Raw genomic sequence first — 25,114 nt, forward strand, 5'->3', positions numbered from 1 at the left:
AAACTTTGAATGAATGCCAGGCATTTGGGACTTTATTGGGTGCTGAATATTTCGTAGTCTTTCCTCTGAATATTCTTGAGCTTTGTTCAGAGGTTCAGTTGATGGACTTGGAAGCAGTTTGATCCTTAGTGTTTGTTAGCTGGGAGCAAAGCCGCTTTTTCACTGGAGCTGATTTCCCTTTGCAAACTGAGGCACGGCCCTCTGCTTGCCTTGCAGAAGGCCCTGGAGGGGCTGGGCTGCTCTGGTCTTGCCTTGTCTTGGTTCTTGGCTCTGCTCACCCTCCTAGCACTGCCACCTAGAAACTCCAGGTGTGAGGTTTGTTCTCCCAAGCTCACCTGTGCTGGACAGCCTGAGGTCCCCTGAGAACTGTTATTCCATGTGTTTTGTCTTTTGTTTTTAATTGTTTCATGTTGGAAGGTAAATCTGGCTAATCTTGGCCAGAAGCAAAAGTCCGGCTAATTTTTAAATTTCTTAAATTACAACTACCCCTCCACCATCCTATCCCTGTCTGTGCTCACCCCCCCACTCCACCCCCGCCCACAGCTATTAGCCTATTGGTAAAATGAGATGGTATTTTCACATTAATGTATCTTGGTAGTAGAGAAAGCTGTCAGTAAGTTGTGGACTTATTTTCCTGAAAGCCACACTGAGCCATTTTCAAGAAAAGATTTACTGGATATCAATATGTTAGACTTTGTCTAAGAATCTATCTTAAAAGCATGCAACATTTTTATTTGTTGAGGACCAAGGGTGGCATGGTTGAGAATTAATTCCTAACTTTTCTGTTTCCTGTAGGAAGTAGAAGCACTATTTAAAGGAGATAATTTACCAAAATTTATAAACTGTGAATTTGCCTATAATGATAATTGGTTTATTACATTTGAAACTGAAGCTGATGCGCAACAGGTAAGCTCCTCTCCTCCAAGAAGTACAGTGTACCAGTACTTAACAATTAGCACATAGTGGGACTAAATTTTGGAATTGAGATTACTATTACATCACAGGATTAAGTTTGAGTATAAAGTGCAGAGGAAATCAAGTTGTAGAAACTTAATTAGGTATGTGTGTGTGGACAGTTTTTCTAGCAATATTAAAAGCATGTGACATGATAGTCTAAGGACATATAAGCACAGGTACCCTAGGACAGTTAGTTCTGTTCTTGTATTGGGGCAGAGAAAGGTTTTAACCTGAATTTAATTTTCACTTGGCATCACATGTGTTACAAGATACTTGAAAGGGCACCAATGCTCTGGGAGAAGACATAGGAGTTAGGATCATCTCTCTACCCTTAAAGGAAGGCTTTTCTCTGCAGAAACAGTAGCGTGTGTGAAGGAGACCTGCAGATTGTTCAGTGTTAAATGGTGTGGATGCAGGGTAAAAAGAGAATCTGAAAGATGGGTTTTAATTGGATGGGGGCACTACTCAGCAGGTAGTTAGGTGGGTCAAAGCCTCTAGTGTTATGGAGAGGGGTGCGGAGAAGAATAAGGACTTTGGAACATTGAGATTCTAGTCTTTTCCTTTCCTAAACTATAATCTGAGTTTCAAATTAGGGTTAACACTAGTAACTCAACTCCTGTTTTTTTTTTCCCTATGTCAAAATTCTTAGCCTGTGGTCTCTGGTAGGCTTTTATGGTTACCTATTAATACTTATAAAATATATACAGATGTTGTCTATGAGAATTTTAGGTAGAGAATCCATACCTCTTAGCAGGGTTTTTTTGTTTGTTTGTTTTTGTTTTTTAAGGAATCTGTAACCCAGAGAAGGTTAAGAATCACAGTTCTGGGTCTTGTCCAATCAAAGTACTAGTATAGTATTTTAACTATATAATTCCTTATTTGATGTATTAACTGTCAGTTCATCTTGTTTATAAGATTGACACAATGGTACTTGGGATGATTTTTCCTCAGGCTTACAAATATCTGCGAGAAGAAGTCAAAACTTTTCAAGGAAAACCAATTAAGGTAAGCAAGACCACTGGTAATACTTTATTTGTATATCAGTATTCTAAAGTATTCTAATAGATACTTACTATATTTTCACACAGGCACGGATAAAAGCAAAGGCAATAGCTATAAACACATTTTTGCCAAAGAATGGATTTAGGCCCCTGGACATGAGCCTTTATACACAGCACCGTTACACAGCATCCTTTTACTTACCTCCCATCTATAGCCCCCAGCAGCAGTTCCCTCTGTACAGCCTGATTGCTCCCCAGACATGGTCAGCAACACACGGCTATCTCGATCCACCCTTGGTGAGTCCTGTCTTGTCTTGTCTTGTCCCTTTTGTAACAGAAAGTTGTGTTATGGACACTGTACTAGATGCTTTGAAGGATAAAGATCTTCATCTGATATGTGGACCAGATAGGTCTACAGTTTACTGTAGAAAAACAGACCTTCTGGTTCTGTGGTAGGTTTTTAATTTAATTGAGAGATAAATAAGGAGCCATGTTCATTAAAAAGCCTTGAAGCACTATACTCTCAGTCCTTTGCCCAGTTCGCCTGCCCTCCTATCTAACATATCCTTTTCTAAATGTAAGGATATGTATCCCTAACAAAACAAAGTGTGATGCAAGTTCTGGGGTAGGTAGCAGGGGAACTGTGAGTACGGGGTGGTAGGGTGGGGGTGATGCCTTTAAGGAAAACAGTGTTCTAATAGGCTTCTAACAGTCAAGAATGAGTAGAAGATGTGCCATCTTATAAGTTTTATTTCTCACACCAGTCTTATAGTTGGTTGGCATGAATAATTTTTGTATATTTTGGGCTCAGTTAATGCCTGTGGTTGGAATCTATAGATTTGTAATGGATTCAGTCCTTTTTCTCCAACTCTGCTGGTGTAGATGTTAGAAAGATTGGGTAGGCCCTGGGCGTGAGTTAGATGCAATGGATGTATCAGCGCTGATCAATGGCAGGAAAAGAAGTGATCCTTTGGCTCCCGGCTGGGAGTGAGGTGGGTTGATTTGTATGGGAGGTTTATATTGGGTTGCCAGCAGGACTCATTGGAACTGTAGCAGTGGAAGGGTGGAGTATGCAGAAGGCTGTGGTTAGAAAACAGGGATCAAGTTAGAAATTTTGAAAATATGTCTGTGGACCACATCAGGGAAAGTTGGGGTGGTCCATCAGCTGTGTGGGAAATGAGAGACATGAGCTGAGTCCCATCATTGGGGGGGGCGTGTCACCCGAGGCTCTTGTTACCACTGATGGGTATAGAGAGGATGGTAACTGAAGAGGGTGAGCCTGAGAGAAGTGGTGTTCAGCTGGGTGGTGGATGCCTGTTACCTACCAGAATGTAAAGATGTCCATGAAAAAAATGGTGGAAAAAACAAGTGTGACAAGTAAGTGGTTATTGCAAAAATGGGACACGAAATTACTTAGAATTTATCAGGTAATGTATCACTTTCCAAGTGGAGCATATCAGAAGTGCTGGAAGGGAAGGAAGCTATATGAGAGTGGCATGCACAGAAGTGCCTGGAGTGGTTGTGGTGTGTCCAGTGTTTCTGAGCAAAGGCACAGCTGAGATCGGGACTGTACAGGTTCTTAACTGTGTGTTGAGATGTGTGGACTTCATCTGTGGCGTATGGGACGTGAGAAGGGTGGATGGGGGGAGAGATGCATCAGGAGAGGTCCTCATGGGCACAGAGCCCCGCAAGTGTAGAGCCACTCAGTGAAGGATGGTAGCAGACAAGTGCTCACATGCAGAATTGTGTCTCTTTCTTTTGAGTGAATCCTAATGATTTGCTCAAAATATATTACTTTTTTGATGTATGTACTACATTCTGTAAAAGTGTACTGATAGCCATATAGTTAGTATAGCACAGGAGAAATGTAAAAGGAAAGAGAATCTGTAAACTCCTGTGTTGAATAATTTCTCCAAAGGAGGCCACTGCCATGCTTGTGCTGTCATTGAATTAGTTTGCTCTTCTAATTTCTCTAATCATGCATACCCCTGCTCAGAGTGGGGTACTTTGGGACTCTGCATCAGTTGTCTGGCCATTTTGCATGGTTCCTGGTCTGGTGTGTGAGGCTCTTTGCTTGCTCTAAAACACACTGCATTTTTGAGCAAAAGTGAAGAGATGGTGCCTATTCTCAGCAAGTTGTATTATTATGTTAGTAACTAACTTATTTTTAAACTCTTGAGTAAAATTACTCAGATATCAGAGTTCTACATGTGAAAGTGCATACATGAAACTATGCCTCTTGATGAGCCTTCCCATGATAAACGGTTGTCAGAATCTAGTTCTGGGGTGATTGACATAATTTTACATAGTGTGACCCTTTCAGATTATGGGATATCTCATTAGTGCATTGGGGATTCTAACAAAATTTCAAGTCCATCTCTCTCCCCTAGTATTTTAAGCAATTCCTTTTCAGTCATCAGGAATAAGAAGAAATTGCTGACTTATTACCAGTCTGGAGGTTGTGGTACAGTACATTAGGTTGAGAGCATTGGGACTTTACAGACGAGCATGTGGGGTCTTGGAGGCACTTCCCTCTCTTGTCAATTTCCACGTGTGGGAATCCGCATCCTCATGGGTTTGCTGGGAGGATCATCTGAAATAGCCCAGGAATAAGTCTTAGCCACAGCTTGACTTTTAGCAATAATCTTATACAATGCTCTTCCAAAATCCATGAATATTTTAAGTATGAAATGGAACATAGCCTCCTTGACACATCGAGAAATGACTCAGGTTACCAAAAGGGGCAGTGTTAACCAAGTTGAAGTCTGGTTATGGTTTGTTGACTTGTTTGTTTTTAACGAATCTAGGTAACTCCATTTCCAAATACTGGATTTATAAATGGGTTTACGTCTCCAACCTTCAAACCCACAGCATCTCCTCTGACTTCACTCAGACAGTACCCTCCGAGAAGCAGGCAAGTAGTTCCATGAGTGAATAAAATGGTGTTTTTCCATGGTTTGTAAATAAGAGGTCACTTCCACATCATATGCTTTAAAAGTAAAGCAAAAAAAAAATGTGTTAAACCTTGTGTGCATGAATTCTATTTCCTAAGTGAAGAGGCTATTCCTGATCATTGCTAATGAGGTACTTGACCACTAGTAGTGTTCATCCAAGATAAAACTACTTGAAGCATAGAATTACCAAAAGTGGTGCTAGGGATGCCTACATATAGGGGTCATCTCTTTAGAAAAAGTCTTCTGGGGCAGCTTGCAGCCATGCATGCCTGTTTTTCATTTGCAGATTGGTACTGTAGTTACAGGTTTGCACTGTCAGCACTATCAGACATGTACATTAACTATTCTTACCATTTTTATATATCTTTTTGAAATGTGAGCACATTTTACCTTCCAGGAGTGTCCAATCTTTTGGCATCTCTGGGCCACACTGGAAGAAGACGAGTTGTCTTGGGCCACACATTAAATACACAAACACTAATGAAAACTGATGAGCAAAAAAGTTTTAAGTAAATTTATGATTTTGTGTTGGGCCATATGTGGCCTGTGGGCTGCAGGTTGCACACCCTTTCCTAGTCATTGCTTTGTGAGCATGCTCATTTCATCATGTGATCATTCATAACTGAGCCTTTACATTTTATTTGCAGGAATCCTAGTAAATCCCATCTGCGCCACACCATTCCTACTGCAGAGAGAGGGCCTGGGCTGTTAGAAAGTCCATCCATATTTAACTTCACTGCGGATCGATTAATTAATGGTGTGCGGAGCCCACAAGCAAGGCAGACAGGCCAACCTAGAACCCGCATACAGAACCCTCCAGCTTATGCCAAGAGAGATGCTGGGACCGGGCGGGTGGAGCAGAGTAGTCTTGAATCCTCTCCTGGCCTAGGCAGAGGCAGGTGAGTTACTCAGAAGAGTTGTTGGATGGGTACTGTGCATTTATAAACTATTAATATTTTCAGATTCCATTAATTGAGATATGTTTTTTATAATCATTATTTTCAGATATGTCACAGAACATCAAATTGAAGGCTGTACCATCCCAGGTTTTATATAATGATACAGAGGGGTTACTTTTTTAGAGCAGGGATCTAACTATTCTCATCTTCATTATAGACTGTGGGTGGAATGGAACTGTATTAGGTCACAGTTATTATCTGTGGAGATGTTCAGGTGGACTAGATACCAGACTCCATAATCTGTGAGCTTCTGGTCTTCTCCCATTCCTGCCCGTACAGAGAGCCCGTGTTTTCAGTTCCCATCTTCCCAGCCTTGCTTCTTTTCTAGCCAGCAGGGTCATAGAATAGATAGATACTGAGTTGTGTAGCCAGACAGACTACACCAGTTTAAACCAGCCAAGAATTTAAATTCCATTAGTACTACATTTATTTATAAACAAAAGCTGTTACGGTTAAGTAGGTTGCCTGTTGGTCACATTTAGGGGAAGATTTACATCGCTGGGTGTTCAGTCTAATACAGTTGGTTTTGCAATGCCCGTGGTCGTTACTTGGGTCATTACTGTATCCTAACAATGGGCTGTGTCCAATGTCTTTTTCCTTTTCCTTTGACGCAGTTTGCTGCAGCTTGCTGCCTTGCCTTCTGCCACTTACACTTGATTAGAGAGGTGAGATTAAGAAGGTGGAAGTGAGTCCCAGGTTTGCATTTAGTCACTGCTCTCCTGTCTGGGGTTGACAGATTGCAGCTGGCTTTATTCAGTTGGTTCTTTTAGTGGTTCATTCAATGTATGCTATCATGAAGGAAGTCCTCTCTGGTGGATAACTAATTCAACCTGCATAAGCTTTTTTCGTTTCTTTTTTTTAATCTACTTTGAGAACTTTAGATGAACCTATTTCTAAGTGTTTCATACAAAGTGTACAGCACAGTGTCTGACATGCAGAGATTCCAGTAACATTGTTACCTCTTCTTCCTGGCTCAGCATGTGCCTCCAGTGCAAATTGGGCGTGTGAAGGGCCACAGGCAGGCCATTGTACTCATGGTGGTTAGTCCACAGGGCCAGACCTTGGAGGGGTTGTAAGATAGTTAGAATGACTAAAGACAGCATGCTGCAGGTGAACTGGCACAGAACTGCATATTAGAAATTTGATTTAAAAAGTTGGTTCAGCAGATGTTGGAAGGCTGAAAGGCAAAGGGGAACACTGAGGAAATGCAGAGGCAGTTACTTAAGGAGGGAGCCGCTACCGATAGGGCGGGGAACATTGGGAGGCTTGGAGCCAGGCTTATGAAATTGAGGCCACACCTAAGGAAGGGCCAGGCCTGCTATGCTGCTAGCGAGACAAAGCAGAAAAAGCACCACCAGGAAGGCAGTTTCCCATGTCCTCCCCTCACTTCTCCATCTCGCACTAGCACTTCCTGTTGGGAAAAACTTAACAAGATGTGTCATGGTCATGAAAAGACAGGGCCTCAAGAACACCTGCCTATTGTCACACAAGAGGGGAAGGCTCCACACGAAGCTGAGAAGCATCTGGTTGACCAACACTGTGCACCTCTGGCCACATGGATACAATCTTCCCACAGCACTTAAACTTCCAAGCTATAGCAGTGATGAATTAATGCCTTTGCCCCCAAAATGGAGACTTTCACATAGTCTTACCCTGAGGACTGAAACCACCACTAGCAAGAGTTGAGGTGACATGCAGCAGTGTACATGACACACAAGGAAAAGCTGGTCAGGAAGCCCTGGTTGATACTGATAGGTGATTCCTTCCCCCTTCCTCACATTTCCTTTGTTTTTAGACAAGGTATCGGGCTCTCAGGGCTCTTCAGCCAGAGGGTGACCCTGGAGGACCTGAGCCACAGTGGCTGTACTCACTGCCAGCACTCCTTTTTTCTGGGTTTTGTTTTGTTTTCCATTAACTTTATGTGTTGTGCATAAGGAGCAGTATGAGGCAGCCTAGAGAATCCCCTTGGACACACGTGGTTCTCTAACCCCTCTGTAGCAGCAGCCTGCACAGCAGTCACCTAGCCAGGTTCAGTGGCAGGAGGAGCTTCAGCTGAGCAAATGCTCAGGTATGTCACCTGGTGAGTGCGTTCTGCTCTAGGGACCAAGGCAGCCAAACCACTAGAATTCAGAGTTGTTCGCACAGTAAGCAGAAATTGTGCCGGTAAAATACTGGGTGTGTCCCAGTAGTCTACTGGCACCATGGAGCACACGATATCCTGTGTTCCATGGTGCTTGGACCTATGCACTGCCATAGCCCAAGCTCTGGCCATGTGTGAAACATATGCTGCATCTCCTGAGTTAGGGCCATCCTTTGAGGGTACGGCTGGCCCTCGCCTTGCATCTGTGTTCACTCAGCTGGTCTGTTTACCACTTCTGCTGCTGTGGGATTGGCCTCTGGGTCTGACCTGCACAGGCACCATGGGGCCAAGGTGGCTTCCCCTTAGGTCTGCTGAGTGGTGCTGATGAAGGATTGGCAGCTACAAGTTCTGCCTCCTCCAGGATGGGTAAAGGCTGGCACCACTAGGGTGGTGATCAGCGGCTAGCCTTGGCACTAGGGGTTCAAGTGTGACTACCGTGCACCTGGGGTGACCAGGAAGAGGCTAACTGGTCACCACATCTTTTCTTCCTGCTGTCAGGGGTCTCTTCTAAAGTGAATTGCCTCAACACAGATGCTTTCGCACCATTCCTTCCATAAGACTTCCAAAGTCTTTTGTCCCCATACTTTGAGTCCTACTCTTTGTGAGTCTGTCATCCAGCCAGACCCTTAGCTCCCCTGCTTGAAAACCAGTGTAAATCTGTACTTTCGACTATTTCTGCCTCCAGGCACAGTGGATAGCAAATGTGTTCCTTGAATGAAGTTCTGCCACCTGGGATGATCCCCCCGCCCCTAGCTTTTGGAGGCACTCCTAAATGGGGTTTAAGTTAATGTGGTCTGCTACTACATGGCCATCAGTAATCCAGGTCTGGAACTCCTCCCTTGTCCTTGTGCTGAGAGACTTCCCACAAGGCTGTAGATTTGGATTGAGAGGAAGGGGTGATGCACAGGACTGGAGCCCTGGCTCTATTGTGCTACTTCTGCTGCTGGTGGGTGCTGGTGTTTGTGCCTGTCTCTGTGGTTTAGTACCCCGATGATGGTGGGCAGCTCAAGTCCATGGTCACTGATGTTTAGAGTGAGGCATTTAGGCTATACTAGGGGCCATTTGAAAGCAAGGAGCTATTCTGGAATTGATTTTGTAGTAGAGGGTGTGGCTTTGGTCCAGAATCCTAGGGGTTTGCACTGTTTCTGGAGGCGTAAACCAGAGGCTCCACATGTATCCTACTTGGGATAGTCGAGGCTGTAAGCTCATTATTTTAATTAGTTAGGCTACTTTGGGCAAGTCTGTTTGTAGATTTTCTGTAAAATAAAGGAACTAGTCAAGACTATTTCTAAACTCCTCCCTGGCTTATGTAATACAAATGTCCCCAGAATCTTCGTATTTATGTGAGGTGATAAAGGGTTAAATAAATAGAGATGGAATTATAAATTGGAATAATACATGAATTCTTAGGCCACATAGCTGATATAGGGCAGTGATGAAAGTGTCTTAGTATCCTCAGGACCTGCTTTGGTCTCTTAAGTTATGCACTGTGGTGCATGGCCCAGTTTTGCTGCCTCTGGAGTCTGGCTGGGTGTGAGTTGTAGACTGTAGAACACTTCATGCAGCCAGCAGCCAGGTAGAGATGATGCTTGAGGTTTAGAAATGGTTGTGTGTTTAATGATTGGTAAAGGGTAGGCCATTGACTTGGCAGTCTGAAGGCTGAGGAGGCAGCTGATCAGGCTATTGGAGTTTTTGCATGTTGATGATAAATCTGATACATTTCATCACCATTCTCTAACAATTTACCTGTGTAGTTTAGTGTTAGATTTTACACATCCTGTTGTTCAAGTGTTGATATCATGATAAAAATTCTGAATACCTACTAGGAATATTCTTTCAATATTTTGGCTTACCTATCTAGACATTAGTTTCAGTCTTTTACTATGCAATTTATGTTTTTTATAGATTTTTTTCTTACTTTTTCTTTTTCTCTTTTTTTTCTTAGTTTTTTTTTTGTTTTGTTTTGTTTTGCTTACACTTCTTAAGTCTAAGTTGGGATTTCAACCTGGAAGTCATTGTGAAAGATTGCAAAGTCATAAAGATTAAATATGTTGCTGTTAAAGATTAAATATGTATGCCCAATGAAAAGTGTTCTAAGTAGGGAAAAAATTAAGTCTTTTGCTTTTTCCCTCCTCCAGGAAGAATTCCTTTGGTTACCGGAAGAAAAGGGAGGAGAAGTTTACAGTGAGTACATCAAACTTGTATCATTTCTGGAAGACATTTAATTTCTATGAAGAAAGCATGAGATGTAATTATAATTGAGTAAAAGTTAAGGTGTAATAAGGAGCATTTCACAAGAAGTTTTCATTTCATGTGATAGCTGATATTTTTGATTCTCTAATGGGGAGAAAACGTGGTGGCTAGTTTTCTGAGTTACTACATGGTGCACACGTGTGCCTGTGTTAAGCAGTAGGTATAGCCAGGAGCGTACTCTGTACATGATGTAGTTGATCTGCTGGTGTCCACATGAGTCCTTGCTGTGTAGTTAACCTCAGAGTATAATTTAAAATAACTGGGTTCGTTAGGTTCGGCAAGCAGAATAAACTTCTCCCACATAGGAAATATTGTATCAGTCTTTTTCCTTCAAAACATTGTGCCTACTATGCAGAAAGCATTGTTGCCTCTGCTGTAACTTGTGGTAGATTTATGTGAGTGGTAGGCACGTGAGGTAGGGTCCCATCTTCTTGAGTGATGCCAGTACAGTTCAGCCAGTACTCGGCTGGGCTTTGATGAGTGCTGATAAAGGTGCATTCCCACAGAAAGTGGTGGAGAACATCCTGGCAGTACACGGAAAGATACGAAGGAAGGAAGGGTGTTTACTGGACTTGCAGGTATAAAAATTAACTCCACACTTGGAGGACTGGCAAGGACAAGAAAATTTGTAGTCCAGTCGCCTGAGCTATCAAGTATGCATTTTTCCATTACAGAGAACATATCTTCTTTGTCTGAAACTTATCAAGTGCCAATTATATATAACACCCATAATTCTATGTTACTGGCCAGTTTAGTCTAGTTTTTGGTAAACCCCTTGGTAAGGCAATTTATATCGGCTGATTTAAGTTGGAATTAATCATTGCTGTGATGGTTGGACTAACAAGACTACCATCTGAATCTCTTCAGAGCCTAGTTATCTGACATGAGTTACTCTCATTGCTCACTCACTACATCACCTAAAGAGGTGAAATTTTCTCTCAGCCATGTTTGTTTCATTTTGCTTCATATACCTGATTCATGTGTTAATACCGTGGAACCATTTAGAAACCCAGGCACGTGACACAGTTATTACAGAGAGTATACCGTTGTTGTACTGGGACATTCTGATGACTTCAGAAACCTAGAGTCATCAGACTTCTGACCAAGATGGAGGTGTAGGTAGATAACATTTTGCCTCCTCACACAACCAAAAGAAGGACAACAACAAATTTTAAAACAAAAAACAGAACTGCCAGAAAATCAAACTGTATGGAAGTCTGAGATCCAAGGAGTTAAAGAAGAAACGTTCATCCAGACTGATAGGAGGGGCAGAGATGGGCAGCCAGGGCAGAGGGGACTCCTAGCAAGGTGGCAGCTGGAGGACTGGGTGGTCCCACGTTTTGTGCAGATAAACTGGGAGGAACAACTGGGGAATCAGACAGACTGCACAACCCAGGATTCCAACACAGAAAAATAAAGCCTCAAACCTCTGGCTGAAAAAACTGGGGTTTGTGGCAGTGGAAGAAACTCCTAGCCTCATAGGAGAGTTCATTGGAGAGACCCACAGGGTCCTAGAAGGTACACAAACCCACCCACCTGGGAATTAGCACCAGAAGAGCCCAGTTTGCTTGTTGGTAGCATGGGAAGTGACTGAAAGCCAGTGGAGAGCTGAGCAAGTGGCATTATCCCTCTCGGACCCCTCCCCCACACTCAGCACTATAACACAGGAATGTGGGTTGCCCTGCCCTGGGAAATACGTAAGGCTCTGCCCCTTGCTACATAACAGGTGTGCCAAGACGAAAAAATGGCTCAAATGAAAGAACAGATCAAAGCTCCAGAAAAAATACAAGTAAGCGATGAAGAGATAGCCAACCCATCAGATGCACAGTTCAAAATACTGGTAATCAGGATCCTCACAGAACTGGTTGAATATGGTAGCAAAATAGAGGAAAAAGTGAGGCTATACAAAGTGAAATAAAGGAAAATGTGCAGGGAACCACAGTGACAGGAAGGAAACCGGGACTCAAATCAACCATTTGGACCAGAAGGAAGAAATAAACATTCAGCCAGAACAGAGTGAAGAAACAAGAATTCAAAAAAAATGAGAGGCTTAGGGACCTCCAGGGCATCTTTAAACATTCCAACATCTGAATTACAGGGGTACCAGAGGAGAAGAGGAAGAGCAAGAAATTAAAAACTTATTGAAAACATAGTGAAGGAAAATTTCCCCAATCTGGCAAAGGAAATAGACGTCCAGGAAGCTCAGAGTCCCAAAGAAGTTGGACCCAAGGCAGCACACACCAAGGCACATCATAATTCCATTACTCAAGATTAAAGACAAGGAGAGAATCCTAAAAGCAGCAAGCGAAAAGGAGACAGTTACCTCCAAAGGAGTGCCCATAAGACTGTCAGCTGATTTCTCAAAAGAAACCTTACAGGCAAGAAGGGGCTGGAAAGAAGTATTCCAAGTCATGAAAGGCAAGGACCTACATCCAAGATTACTCTATCCAGCAAAGCCATCATTTAGAATGGAAGGGCAGATAAAGTGCTTTCCACACAAGGTCAAGTTAAAGGAATTCATCACCACCAAGCCCTTACTACGTGAAATGTTAAAGGAACTTATCTAAGAAAAAGAAGATCAAAACTATGAACAGTAAATTAACAACAAACTCGCAACTATCAACAACTAAACCTAAAAAAAGAAAAGTAAAGTAAGCAAACAACTAGAATAGGAACAGATTCACAGAAATGGAGATCACATGGAGGGTTATCAGTGGGGAGGAGGAATGAGGGTAAAGGGACAGGGAATAAGAAGCATAGATGGTAGGTACAAAATTGATAGGGGAAGGTTAAGAATAGTATGAGAGATGGAGAAACCAAAGAACTTATATGTGTGACCCATGGACATAAACTAAGTTGGGGGTGGGTACAGGGTGGAGGGGAATAAAGGGGAGAAAAAAATGGGACAACTGTAATAGCATAATCAGTAAAACATATTTTAGAAAAAATTTTAAAAAGAAGTACAAATAGGTAGTTACAGAATATCCATGGGGATATATATGAAGTGCAGTATAGGAAATGGAGTAGCCAAAGAACTTATACCCATGTCCCATGAATAGTGGTGGGGAGAGTGCCTGAGGGAGTGTGTGTTGCTGGATGGAGGGGGGCCAAGGGGAAAATCAGGGTAACTGTTACAGCTTAGCTTAAGCCATAAAATATAATTTAAAAATGGGGGAACAGTAAAGAAACCTAGAGACATCAAAGCATGTGAGCATTGGCCCAACCAAGCCCATAGGACCGGTGTAGCATTCATACCTCACCTAAAGCCCATCAGATTCTCAGAAATGTTAAACACTGCCTTCAAGGTCAAACTTCATCTGTAAGTGCTGTCATTTTGTAACTCCTGTGTGTGAACAATTGTTACTTGCCTATTTTGTCCCTAAAAACCAAGAGAAGGTTTTACGAAGTCTCTCTTCTTAGAATTGCTTATCTTCTGAAAATATACAGATGTCCAAAATAGAAACTGAAAATTGCTTTGAGTTCATGATGCCTATGCATAACCTCTAGGTTCGCCGAGTTACAGAGACTACCATGGCTGCAGTTAGTAAGTGTAAGCTTTGTTCTGAGGGCTTGTGGCTGAGCAGAGTGAGGCTTGACTTAGCACCTACTCCGTAATGAAGAAGGGCAGGCAGGCTGCCCAGAGAGGTGTGGAATTGCCGCCATCTCGGGTCCATGTCGTCTTCCCCCTGCTCTCACTTGAGTTCTAACAGATTTTCTCTAGATTCTACTTCTGGAGTGAATGATCTTCCTATTGGTATACGTTTCTGGAAAGTATCAGGCCTTCCAAGTTAAATGAGCCCCATGAGAACATTGTGTCCACTCAGAGTGGCCGACATTTAGCAAAAATACAACCTAAGTAGAGACCCATCTCCCTTTCTGTTCCTTGTATCCTTCAACCAAGGGACTGGACACCTACAAAATGATACCTAGCATATTAAAACAGATTGATTATAGTTTTTCAATAAAATTATATCACTGGCTTTCTCCTGAGAGCTTGGATTTATGATTTACACTTGGATATTATTCTGCTGAAATTACTTTCTTAAAGTCAGAAATATGATAATATCTAATACCACATGTTTACATAGTGATTTAAAAATAGAAAGTGTTTCCATAACTTAGTTTTCAGATAACGGAAGCTCCCCCTTTTTTTTGTTAAATTGTTTTTTTCCCCTCCCCTTGGTAGGTAATCTGTAAAATTTCTTACTTATGTTGTAGAGAATTAAAAGAGTGGCCTTCTATTTTTTCTCTTACTATTTCCTTTATGACTTGGATTACACACTATTTTATAATAACATAAAACTTGTCTGGAGATGAATAGGTTAATGTCTAGACCCAGGCTACTCTGAATTTTGACAGTGGGGTCCAGTTGTTCCACAGTGTCTTCTTCGTTCGTAGCTATCACTTTGCTGCCTACCCGTGTCCTCCCCAGTCTGTGTCACCTGACTGTACCAGGAGCCAGAGGGTCTTGGTCATAGGGAAGCAGCTCCACACAGCATGTACAATCATGCCCAGTAGCAGCCTTGAGGGCTGAGCTTTACAGCTCTGCTCCCCGAGGGGAAGTTGCCTATTAAGTGACCTTTGATTAGGTGACAAAGTGTTGCTATGGTCAGATTATCTCTTCGTTGTTGTTTTTTTCAGACAGATACAGAAATCAAAAGATTAGAGAAAGGATTATTGCTTTACTCTTTTGCTGTGTTTCTTAGCACTGTACCTTCTACACTTGTGCGACTTTGTGGTATTGTTCTCTTTCAGAGGAGTCAGACTCAATCTCCAACGCCACCAAAACCTCCATCCCCGAACTTCGAATTGGGGCTGTCTAACTTCCCCCCGCTGCCTGGAGCGGCAGGCCACTTGAAGACTGAGGACTTGTTTGAAAACAGGCTGTCTAGCTTGTTATTAGGATCAAAAGAAAGGGTAAGATACATGTCACAAGCCCAGTGGTTGCTAACATTTACCGTGCACTGATTTCCTGCCAGGCACTTGGCTGAGCTCATTTTCGTGTAGATTCAGAGGGTAAATGATTGGCAGAGGCCATACAGATTTTCAGTGGTAGGTCAAAGTAGAATCCGGGACTGAAGCCTTTAGTTCCCAGTCCTCCAAGGTCAAGGGAGAAACCTGTGCCAAGGTATACAGTACAGATGTTTTCGCTCATCCAGAAACTCAGATGACATTTTTATTGTTGATATTCAGGACCTGTCTTTACAAGTCAGAAGAATAAAACAGAAAAACCTGAATAATACCAGAAATATTACAATTTTTAGTGAACTACGTGGATAAGAAGAAGCCCAGAGTAACTTTAATTCTAGTGAGCTCTGTAGGCTCCAGACTAGCTGCTTTCACTCCTCTGTGTGATAACAATACCAGTGATCAGATTAAGCTACTGAAGTCATGGGAGATTCATTTCCAACACTCCTTCTGGGCCTGCTGTTAGTTAACAAGGAACAGAGAGAATTGTGCTGCTACCAAGTGTAATCCCCCTGTGTATTTTTCTTTCTTTCTTCCTTCCTTCCTGCCTTTCTTTTTTTAGGGAGATTTTATTTATTTATTTTTATACAGAGGGGAAGGAAGGGAGAAAGAGAGGGAGGGAAACATCACTGTGTGGTTACCTCTTGTGCACCCCCTACTGGGGACCTGGCCTGCAACTCAGGCATGTGCCCTGACTGGGATTCAAACCAGTAACCCTTTCGTTTGCAGGCTGGTGCTCAATCCACTGAGCCACACCTGCCAGGGTGAGATTTTATTTCTTTTTAGAGAGAGAGGGAGAGAAACTTATCGATGTGAGAGAAGCACAACTTATTGATGGATCAGTTGTCTCTCACATGCCCCCAACCAGGAACCTGGCCCACAACCCACGCATGTGCCCTGGCCTTTCAGTTCACAGGATGACACCCAAGTCCATGAGCCACACCAGTCAGGAATCCACCCTCCCTTTCTCCCACCATGTCTTTTTCCAAAGGGAGTCTATTCCCTACCACCCCCAAATGTCAGGAATCAGAACTTTTTGGCTTTTGGGTGAAGAAAGGCTACATCCAGGTTGTCAGTAGGGCCACCATGAAGCCCCTCGGTCACCAAGTCAGGGCTTACATGGGATTTGTAACCATTTTTCAGTCCTTTTCATGCTGCATGTAGTTACTGTTACTGTTTTTAACCTTCAAGGTTATAATAACAATCATATATTAAACTTGGAATGTCTTCTGCATTATTCTAAACTTTTAAACAGTAATTTCTAAGTTATAAGTGTCTCAGAAAGCAAAGTGCATTTTAAAAATTGTGAATTCTAGTTTACAGACTGACTTTATTCCCCACTGGTGGTGGGCAGAGCAAGCTGGCCTTCACCTACTTCGAAAATAACAATACTGTGTCTTACATTTTGAGTTATATAAAGTTTTTTTGAAGAAACGATTGCTACTTTTAAAAAGTCAGAGCCTGATTCCATGGCCAGGTGAGAGCCTGTGTCCCTGCTTATTGAGGTTGCACCACAGTAGCTTTTTCTGTCTCAGTGACACTCGAGTTTTGGAGCTGGTGGGGAGGCTTTAGGGAGGGCTTTAGAGATTGAAGGTGCTCGTCACGTCCTGAGTCCTCGCGTTCCAGCGTGTCAGGATTGGACAGATCCTGGGTAACCGAGGTTTTACAGAGTGGAGGCATTTTCCCTTCCCACATTAGCGCCAACCTTGAGCACGGAGCTGTAAAAGATGATTCTTAGGGAGGCTGCATGTCTCTGGTCACCCTGCTGGGATCACAGGGGTGTAAGATGGTGCTGTTCCATTCGTCTCCCTCAGTATTTCTCCATTCAGTTTACTTCTGAACCTTTTGTCTCCTTTGAAAAGTTAAATTTTAAGAAAATGTTGTCTTTTGACACTTAATCTCACTTTCAATTACTTGTTTACTCCCCTGCCTTTCTGGCTAATTGTACATCATGAAGAAGATCTGTGCGTGTGTGAGCTGTCACTGCACGAGGTGGGGAAGGGTGGTCAGTAGCTGGAGTAAGAACATCGATGTCAGGTCTTTCACTCATGACAGTGAATGATTGACTTAAAAGTTTTGAGTTCAGTTTCTTCCTGTGTTAAATTGGGAGAGGTAACACATCACTCCCCCTGGCGTTGTTCATGAATTCAGGTGGGGACAACTGTCAGCACCTGCCACTCACCTCAGGACACTCCAAATTCAAATTACATTGGTATGGAGGTGTTGGCATTTTTGGTTTTTATTGGTTTTATTTAACTGTACTAAGAATTCCACGTTTAACAGATATCTGCATTTGTTATGTACCAAGCTATGCTAGGCTACAGGATTGTTGGAGATGAATAGGTATTTTTGATATTTGTTTATTTGGGAAAACAAACTTGCAGATAATATAGTGGAAGCACAGAAGAGGGCCCCGAGACTATGAGTGAGTTGTTAGGAGGACAGGCTTGGGCTGTGTTTCATTTTCTGATTCTGCACACTCTTTGTGACAGCACCTAGCCAGTGCCCTGGGAGGAGGGCGGGCAGCCATGTGCGTCATTCGGGCTGGTACTCCTGTTGGTGTGTTGTAGATTATTATAAGATGTGACCCGTGCTTCTCTACCTGACTGTAAACTCTCAACGGTTTTCAGAGTCACAGCGCGGATGCAGGCACGAGCACTCTTCCTGCAGCGACCCCCAGAGAGCCCCCAGGTCCAGCCCCCTGCACCCTGTCCATGGCCCACGAGTGCACCCCTTCCCCTGCCCACCTGCCCGAGTAAGTACTATCTTGCTGCCTCCTCCTAATCCACCGGGAATGTTGTCATGCGGGACTCACCTGTTGGATGGCCATTTCACAGGGACCCCAAGGTGGCAGAGAAGCCGAGGGAAGCCCTGAGTGCAGACAGACTTACTTCCACTACCGCCAGTAAATCGGTGCAGGTGAACGGCACCACCACGGTAGGTTCCAGGGGCACTTGGCAGGAGGAAAACAGCTCCTCCTCCTCAAATTAGCTCATTGTCAGTACAGCCCAATTTGATGGGCTTTTACTGCTCTGTGTGGTATGCGCTTCCTGTGCAGGATGTCCTGGATATGTGCTAACGATGTCAGCCAACTGTTTATTTCTTGTCCCCACTGCCGTGGGCTCTCTACTTCAGTGTCAGCTGAGTGAAGTAGTCCTCTTGAGTAATCCCAAGACTCCAGCTCCTGTTTCCCATAGGGTACATGCTCATCTGAGCGTGCCTGTTCCTCGACAGCACTGTGACCATGGTCTCCTGGCTCAGACTGTAGGGGACAATGTGCATTCTGTACCCCTTGTTCCCTTCCCCTTCTGTTCTGATTTGTGTTGTCCTCAGTTTGATCTTGGGTGAGTTTGTGCCATTCAAATCAAGGAGTTAAACCCTTACTGTCCACTAGGGAGACTCTAAAGAAAAATATTTTTTTAGGTTAAAATTATTTCTAAGTTAACAAATTATTTATAAAAGTCAGATAGTTTTAACTGTTCTCATGTCACTTAGCCTTAATGTTCCCACTTAACCTGAAAACCCTGCTATTTTCAAAGTTGTTTTGACTATGTTTCTTTTCTGAACCCATACCAGAGCCCTCTGTAGTTAGAGATGAATATATAATTTTTAAAGACAATTTTGAAGTTCACTTGTAAGGTGGGCTGCACTGGGCTGCATGGCAGTGTATTTGGAGAAAGTGAGGACAGAGAAAGTTGGTGCCTGTCTTCTTGGGGTGCCTGGTTTTCTTACGCCTCCTTTTGGGCCTCATGTGGCTCAGGAAGGCTTCAAGTTGCAGGGATTTCATTCAACACTTTACACACCAATACCTTTTCTAGTTTTACCCATTTTTATAAGATATATCTAGACTTTCTTAGAGAAAAGCTGTGCCGCAGGGGAAACTGCATTGTGGAAATGTATGGAGTCTTTAAAAATATACTTTTGAATGTGGAAGTTTGGTTTCAGTTGAAAAGTTCTTTACCTTAAGAGGGCAATATTTCCATCTGTTGCCCCTGCAGACGTCATGTAGTGCGTGTAATCCCAGAATTGTGTCTTTTTCCAGGAACTGCGAAAACCCAGCTACGCCGAGATTTGCCAGAGGACGAGTAGAGAGCCTTCGTCCTCCCCGTTGCCACCCCCAAAAGAACAAAAGCCAAACACTGTTGGTTGTGGGAAGGAAGAAAGGAAGCTCACAGAGAAAGAGCCCTCTGCCCCCAAGTCCAACCCAGGACCACCCAGGGACCAGAGGAGGCCGCCGGGCCGCAGGCCCTCCCCTCCCGCTACAGGGAAGCGTCCACACAGAGAACAGAGTACCCCTCCCAGGTCCCCTCAGTGAGCGCCCGGGTCAGGGAGGGCTGTGAGGAGCTGAGGTCGCCACAACTAAGCACTGTCGCACTCGGTACCAAGAATGAGCCACTGGTTAGGAGCTTGCAGTGTAGACAAGGCCCGTGAGATGCCTGCAAGTTATTTTTCTTCTATGAGTCGGATTTTCCCCCTCTTGAAAAAAAATCTATTTTTCAGGATTTAATTAATATAAACCTTATTTTAGGTTGGTGCTTAACTGGAGGTGATGCATAAGTCTGATTTTTTTCAGGATAGAAAATGCATTTATCCTAACAAATTGATATTTTTTATTAAGCCTCCATGTGGCTATGAATGCAAGCTATAAATAGTGAGTTTTTCTAAATTAAGTGGAACTGTGCTACTTCATTTTTTAAAATAACTGGTTAGCAAGTGCATATCGCTAAGGATATCAGACGGATGGGCAAAGCTGAAGACAGTGGTTGGGGGCACAAAAGGCCATGCTGTGGGTGTAGCCTGGAGGAGAGAGGGGTCAGATGGTGCCACACACTGGCCAGGGCCAAGCACTCATTTAGATCCTAGCTTTTTGTAAAAAGTACAGTCTGTTTTTGATCTGCTGGGCAAAATGAACCTGCAAAGAGCCCCCAAGAGCTTAAAACCTTGAGTTTTGATGCATTGCGAAGCAAGTAACCAGCTCCTCACTCCAGTCTCAGTGGCTATTATGTAAGATAAATTCAAAGCACATTGTGAATAGAACTTAAATGAAAACATAAACTGTTGCCCACTGACATGTTACCATGACATTGTAGCCTGGTGGTGTTTTGTTCCCATGAGCTGGTGGGAGGCCAGGTCTCCCTCACATTAGTTGGCTTCTGTGGGCGCCTCCTTGTACCTCCCCAACGGCACATGGACTGAATGTTATTTAATCGTGGGAGAATGTGTTGGCAGTGCCCTGTGGGATGGAGGATGAGAATTCTCACTCTCTTTACCTCCAAGATGAGGGTCTCACTGATTCCCTTCCAAAAGTGCTGCACTCTGAACCCGCATGCACTAAAGCTAGCAGTTTATAATAAAGTTAAATATAAATTATTTTCTTTTTAAACGCCTAAATTTTTCTTTAAGTATTCTAAGCAGCAGACATTAAAATAAGAGTATTTCCTGCTAAATGTAACCATACAAGTTTATTCCACAAAATGTTATTTAACAAGACTGAGGGTTTTTTTAAAAAAAATTATTTCCATCCAATATTTAAAGACTTGAATTTTATTTAAACTTGAAAATGACTTTGCCTTAACTTTTGTATAAGACAGCGTAGAGTTCCTGGAGACCGGCCCCTGGGTTGGCATGAGTGGATCGCAGTTACTCAGTGATGCGGGCTCTACTGGCGCTAGTTTTACTGAGTAAGCGCACTGGAGTACAAGGACTAGCTGCCGTGTTTGTAACATACCTTGGAGATCTTACACAGTTGATCTTTTTTCAGATTGTTTAAAAATCCTGTAAATGCAAATAGTCGATACTGTATTAAATATGTGCACTTGGGAGTGTGTGCTTTGCTTGTACAGTTGTAAATAATCAGAACATATTAAAAGGGTACCCTTAAGAGAAAAATCTGATAAAAATTATTGATATATTATAAATGTTGCTATTGAGCTGGATGTAGATAAACTAAATGTTGTGGTTTGAATATTATTTTAATTTGTTGAAGTTTTTTTTCCCCTCTTAAACTGATGTGTTGAGCTGATTCTGCCTCTTTGCTACTGCAAAGGGAAGTGGACAGTCTCGTGAAAGCCTTTGGATGTGTCCATACTCTTCCTAAAAGTATGTAAATATGTGCTAATCATAGCTGGTGTGAAAGGGTTTTTGAAGTGTAATGTAGAAAGCAGAAACTGGCAGTATCTTCAAGGGAAGTGAAAAATAATCTACTGAAAATCACCAATAGCCCAGCATGATTTACCTTGCCAGAGGGAGGTGCCCTCCTCAGAGCAGCCAGCATCATTTACACACTGAGAAGTACACCACAGTGCTAGTATTTTGCAAATGCCTGTAAAAGGAACATGGGAATTATTTCTTTGTGGTTGTCAGATAGCCTGTGGAAAAAAATCATAAATAAGTGCCCAACTAATGAGTCCCGTAGAGAGTTGAAAAGGCAAGCTCCAAACCTAGGAGTTCCTTAGTGTTGTGGTCACTGCTGGAAGAGGTAGTCGTGGTCGTCCTGAAGCCCCATAACAAAAAAGCCTTTTTTCCCCTGAGGTGGTGCCTGCTGGAGCCCGTGGAGCCCTCGCCTGTAGCTGGTCAGTGCGCAGCGCAGCGGCTGCCTACAGGGTGGAGGTGGTCGCCATGACCACAGCAGGCCAGGCAGTGGGTATGGTGAGGCATGCACTGCAGTGACTGCTCCCATAGCCACGGCGCGTGGCATCCAGGGGTGAAACATTGCTGTGATGGATTTTTATAGCATCCTTTTTAATTAAGCAAAGGTGATATGCCAAATATCTGTATAATGTCCCCAAAAAACACACCTTTCTGATACTACTCTTGAGATTTTCCACTCACAGAAAAGAATGGGAGTTGGCACAACTGGAAGCTGTGATGCAGGTGACAGCTGTAACATACATCTGGTAGTATATAGCTTTTGTACATTTTTAAAAATGTAACTCTTTGTTTTTCCCCAGCAGTATTTTGAGGTATAGAATCAGAGATACAACAATCACAAATGACATTTTAACTTGTACAATTGTGTGATGATACTTTGGAAATAAAAGAATTCTGCCCTATTTCTCCAGACATGAATTTCAAGTATTGTAGTTGCTTCTTAAAGAGTTAGTGTCACGATGTTTCGTATCAGGCCCTCCTGTAGTCTCACCACCGGCTGTCACTAGCGGTAGTGGCTGTCACTAGCGGTAGTCAGGAGCGCGGCAGGTTCCATTTCTCCCCATGTCAGCAGGTGAGGGGGGTGTGAGCTGTCGGTAGGGGTTACACAGAAAGCAGCAGACAATCGAAGACTGAAGGAGAGCCAACAGCTGCCAGTTCACAAAACAGGAGTGTAATGTGGAAGCTTTCTTGAGGGTTTTTGTTTTTGTTCTATTCTTTTCATTAAGACTGGAATCAAGCTTATGTGTAACTATTGGTAATTTAAGTTTCCTTTTTGTGTCATTCAGTGTAAAACTGTCTAATTTGGAAAAATTGTAGGTTATGAAAAATAAAGATTTAGGCACTGTTCAATTTTTCTTTTGATTTTTTTAAATTAAAATATTCTTTAAGAATGTACCTTTTTAAAAATAATTTTTTGTGTATTCCTATCAGTGTACGTGAGAATGAAATACCCATTTCCTCCAACTTGTGTTTGGATTATTAAAGACTTCTTAGCACACGTGTGAATTACCTGTAGCATGAGGGTTCTCTCCAGTTGGCTTAATGTTTTAAGATACTCAGACCGACCATTAAAATCAAGTATTTATGAGGAAAGTGTTCATTAAACCCAAGATTTACCGCGAAAGTAAATAGCCCTGTGTCAGGATCTTTTGTTTCTTGTGTGAAAGGGCCATGTCTCTTGAGATGTCTCTGTCAAGTCCCTCAAGGCCGATGTTGGGGTCATGTGGTCTTTGGACCATAAGAGAGCCTCAAAAACAAAGCAGTCTGGCTTTATACAGTGGTGAGGCCAACACTAGCAAAAGGCTGAAGGTCTATGGAACTACTGTTAATTTAGTAGACAGGTGGCCCAATTAGATGTTAAATGAACATTTTTCTTAGATGAATTACCATTCATATCCTTTTTTATTTTTCTATTAGGCTTTTTTCTTATTGACTGGTATTCTTTATCAGTTCTGGCTGTTAATGATCTATTATATGTGTTACAAATACTTTCTCAATCTCTACCAGTTGTCTTAACTTCTTTTCCATTTTTCCATTCCCATTTAGTCCCCTTATACCCCCTTGGAATCACCACACTATTGCCCATGCCCGTGACTCTTTTCTCCTTTGTGCTCAATCCCTCCACCCCCTCAGTTGTCTTAACTTTATTCAGAGTATTTCCTATCTTAAAGTTTTTAATTATCATGTAAATTTTATCAGTCTTCTCCTTTAGGTTCAAGCATCTCAGTCTTGTTGATGAAGTCTTTCCCTACTCCAGAGTCACACTGTGTGTGTGTGTGTATCCTCAGTCCATCTGGAGTTCATTCTTCTGTATGTGTGTGTCTGTGGTCTGAGGTAAAACCCAACCTTACTTTTCCATCACATGGAAAGTTTTTCCCGTACCACTGATTAGTCCCTTACCTCCCCACTGGTGTGCAATGCCACTCTTGCCACAGAGTTCCCACATACCCATGCACCTTTATTTGGCTCTCATTTTCCACCATCTGCGGTGGTTTCCTGGCTGACACCACAGAATGCCATTCGCCTGTTGTTCTGTGTTTCTAAGAATTCCCTTGGTAAAACTCATCCCAATGATAACTAAATGTGCTCCATGAAGGCAGGAATTAAGTCCATCTGGATCGCCATTATATCCTCTTTTCTTTGTACACAGTGATGTAGTAGATGCTCAATAAATATTTGTCACGTTAATGAAATATTTATTGAGTATGTATTCTCTGTGTGCAGCACTGGCCTAGGAAATTTGGGGAGAAACAGTAATGTATTAACTGGTATTTCTGCGTAACCACCCAAAACTCAGTGGCCTAAAATGACAGTCATACATGGGGATTAGGCTGATGAATGAAGGCTAAACTGGACTGCACTTGCTCACAGATGCGTGTGTTGGTTGGTCTGAGCCTTTTCGGGGGGGCTAGGGATTGGGGTCACGCACAACTCGTCACCTCGTGCATCTCACTGGGCCAGCAGGCAGGTGTGTCTTGTCTGCATCTGCACCTTCTTACTGGGCAGTCTCCTGCAGGTCCATGGCTTCATCAAAATGCAGGTGATTCCACAGCACCTGAAATCCAAGCCTGTCGAGTTCAGCACCGAAAAATTATGTCGATGAGTGAATAGGAAGCTCAAGATGTCCCTGGGGAGCAGGATGTTGCCAGAGCCATGTTAATATCCAGGGGAGGAAAGGGAGATTCTGTGTGGCATTTAGGAATTATGTCAAACTGGCATTAAGTTTCACATCTCATTGGTCAGAGTGGAGAACCTCTGTCCATTGAACCAGTGACAGCTTTCAGACCGTTGAGGTCTAGGGTGGGGCCAGGGAGGGCAGGGCCCCAGACCGGCTGGGACTGTTAGGGAAGGGGAGGCAGCCACCGACCGGCCCACACTCAAGGTAGATCCTTTGTTTCCTGCAAAAACACCCTCTCAGCTGGTACCAAACCCAACCGACCCACTTACTCAACTCAAAACAGCCCGACCATCCCTGATTTCTTATTCCTTCATCCATATCTGATACATCAACGTTCCTGTCACCTCTACTTTTATAAGAGCCTTCCATCACCCAACTGAGCTATGGTCGCCTCTTACAAGCCTCCTCCAGTCACACCCCAGGCCCCTTCATGCCAATGGGAGGGCCCCTCAAGTTGTTCCATGGCTTAAAGTCTGTGATTGTTCCCAAGATGTGGAATGAAGTTCAAACACAGCCTAGCCAGCCAGTCCCTCGCTCATGAGCTGCCCAGTGTT

At 43.1% G+C, this 25,114-nt stretch overlaps 1 protein-coding gene across 4 annotated transcripts in view; it reads left to right on the forward strand.

The window, feature by feature from the left end:
• LARP4B (La ribonucleoprotein 4B) overlaps positions 1–23,000 on the forward strand; it is a 79,676-nt gene extending 56,676 nt beyond the window's left edge. For 3 of the 4 annotated variants that reach the window (XM_037031952.1, XM_037031954.1, XM_037031953.1), the window contains 10 exons: positions 796–906; positions 1,909–1,962; positions 2,046–2,255; positions 4,766–4,872; positions 5,560–5,811; positions 10,150–10,195; positions 15,020–15,181; positions 17,863–17,987; positions 18,070–18,169; positions 19,275–23,000. In XM_037031952.1, coding sequence (XP_036887847.1) covers positions 796–906; positions 1,909–1,962; positions 2,046–2,255; positions 4,766–4,872; positions 5,560–5,811; positions 10,150–10,195; positions 15,020–15,181; positions 17,863–17,987; positions 18,070–18,169; positions 19,275–19,547 — 1,440 coding nt within the window. In that variant the 3' untranslated portion in view covers positions 19,548–23,000. The remainder of the gene's footprint in view (positions 1–795; positions 907–1,908; positions 1,963–2,045; positions 2,256–4,765; positions 4,873–5,559; positions 5,812–10,149; positions 10,196–15,019; positions 15,182–17,862; positions 17,988–18,069; positions 18,170–19,274) is intronic. The other variant, XM_037031956.1, reaches the window with a different exon arrangement.
• Positions 23,001–25,114: the final 2,114 nt, after the last annotated feature.

This window comes from Sturnira hondurensis, unplaced genomic scaffold (assembly GCF_014824575.4).
Source record: "Sturnira hondurensis isolate 20B ecotype Veracruz unplaced genomic scaffold, ASM1482457v3 Scaffold0021214, whole genome shotgun sequence".
NCBI classification, from domain to species: domain Eukaryota; kingdom Metazoa; phylum Chordata; class Mammalia; order Chiroptera; family Phyllostomidae; genus Sturnira; species Sturnira hondurensis.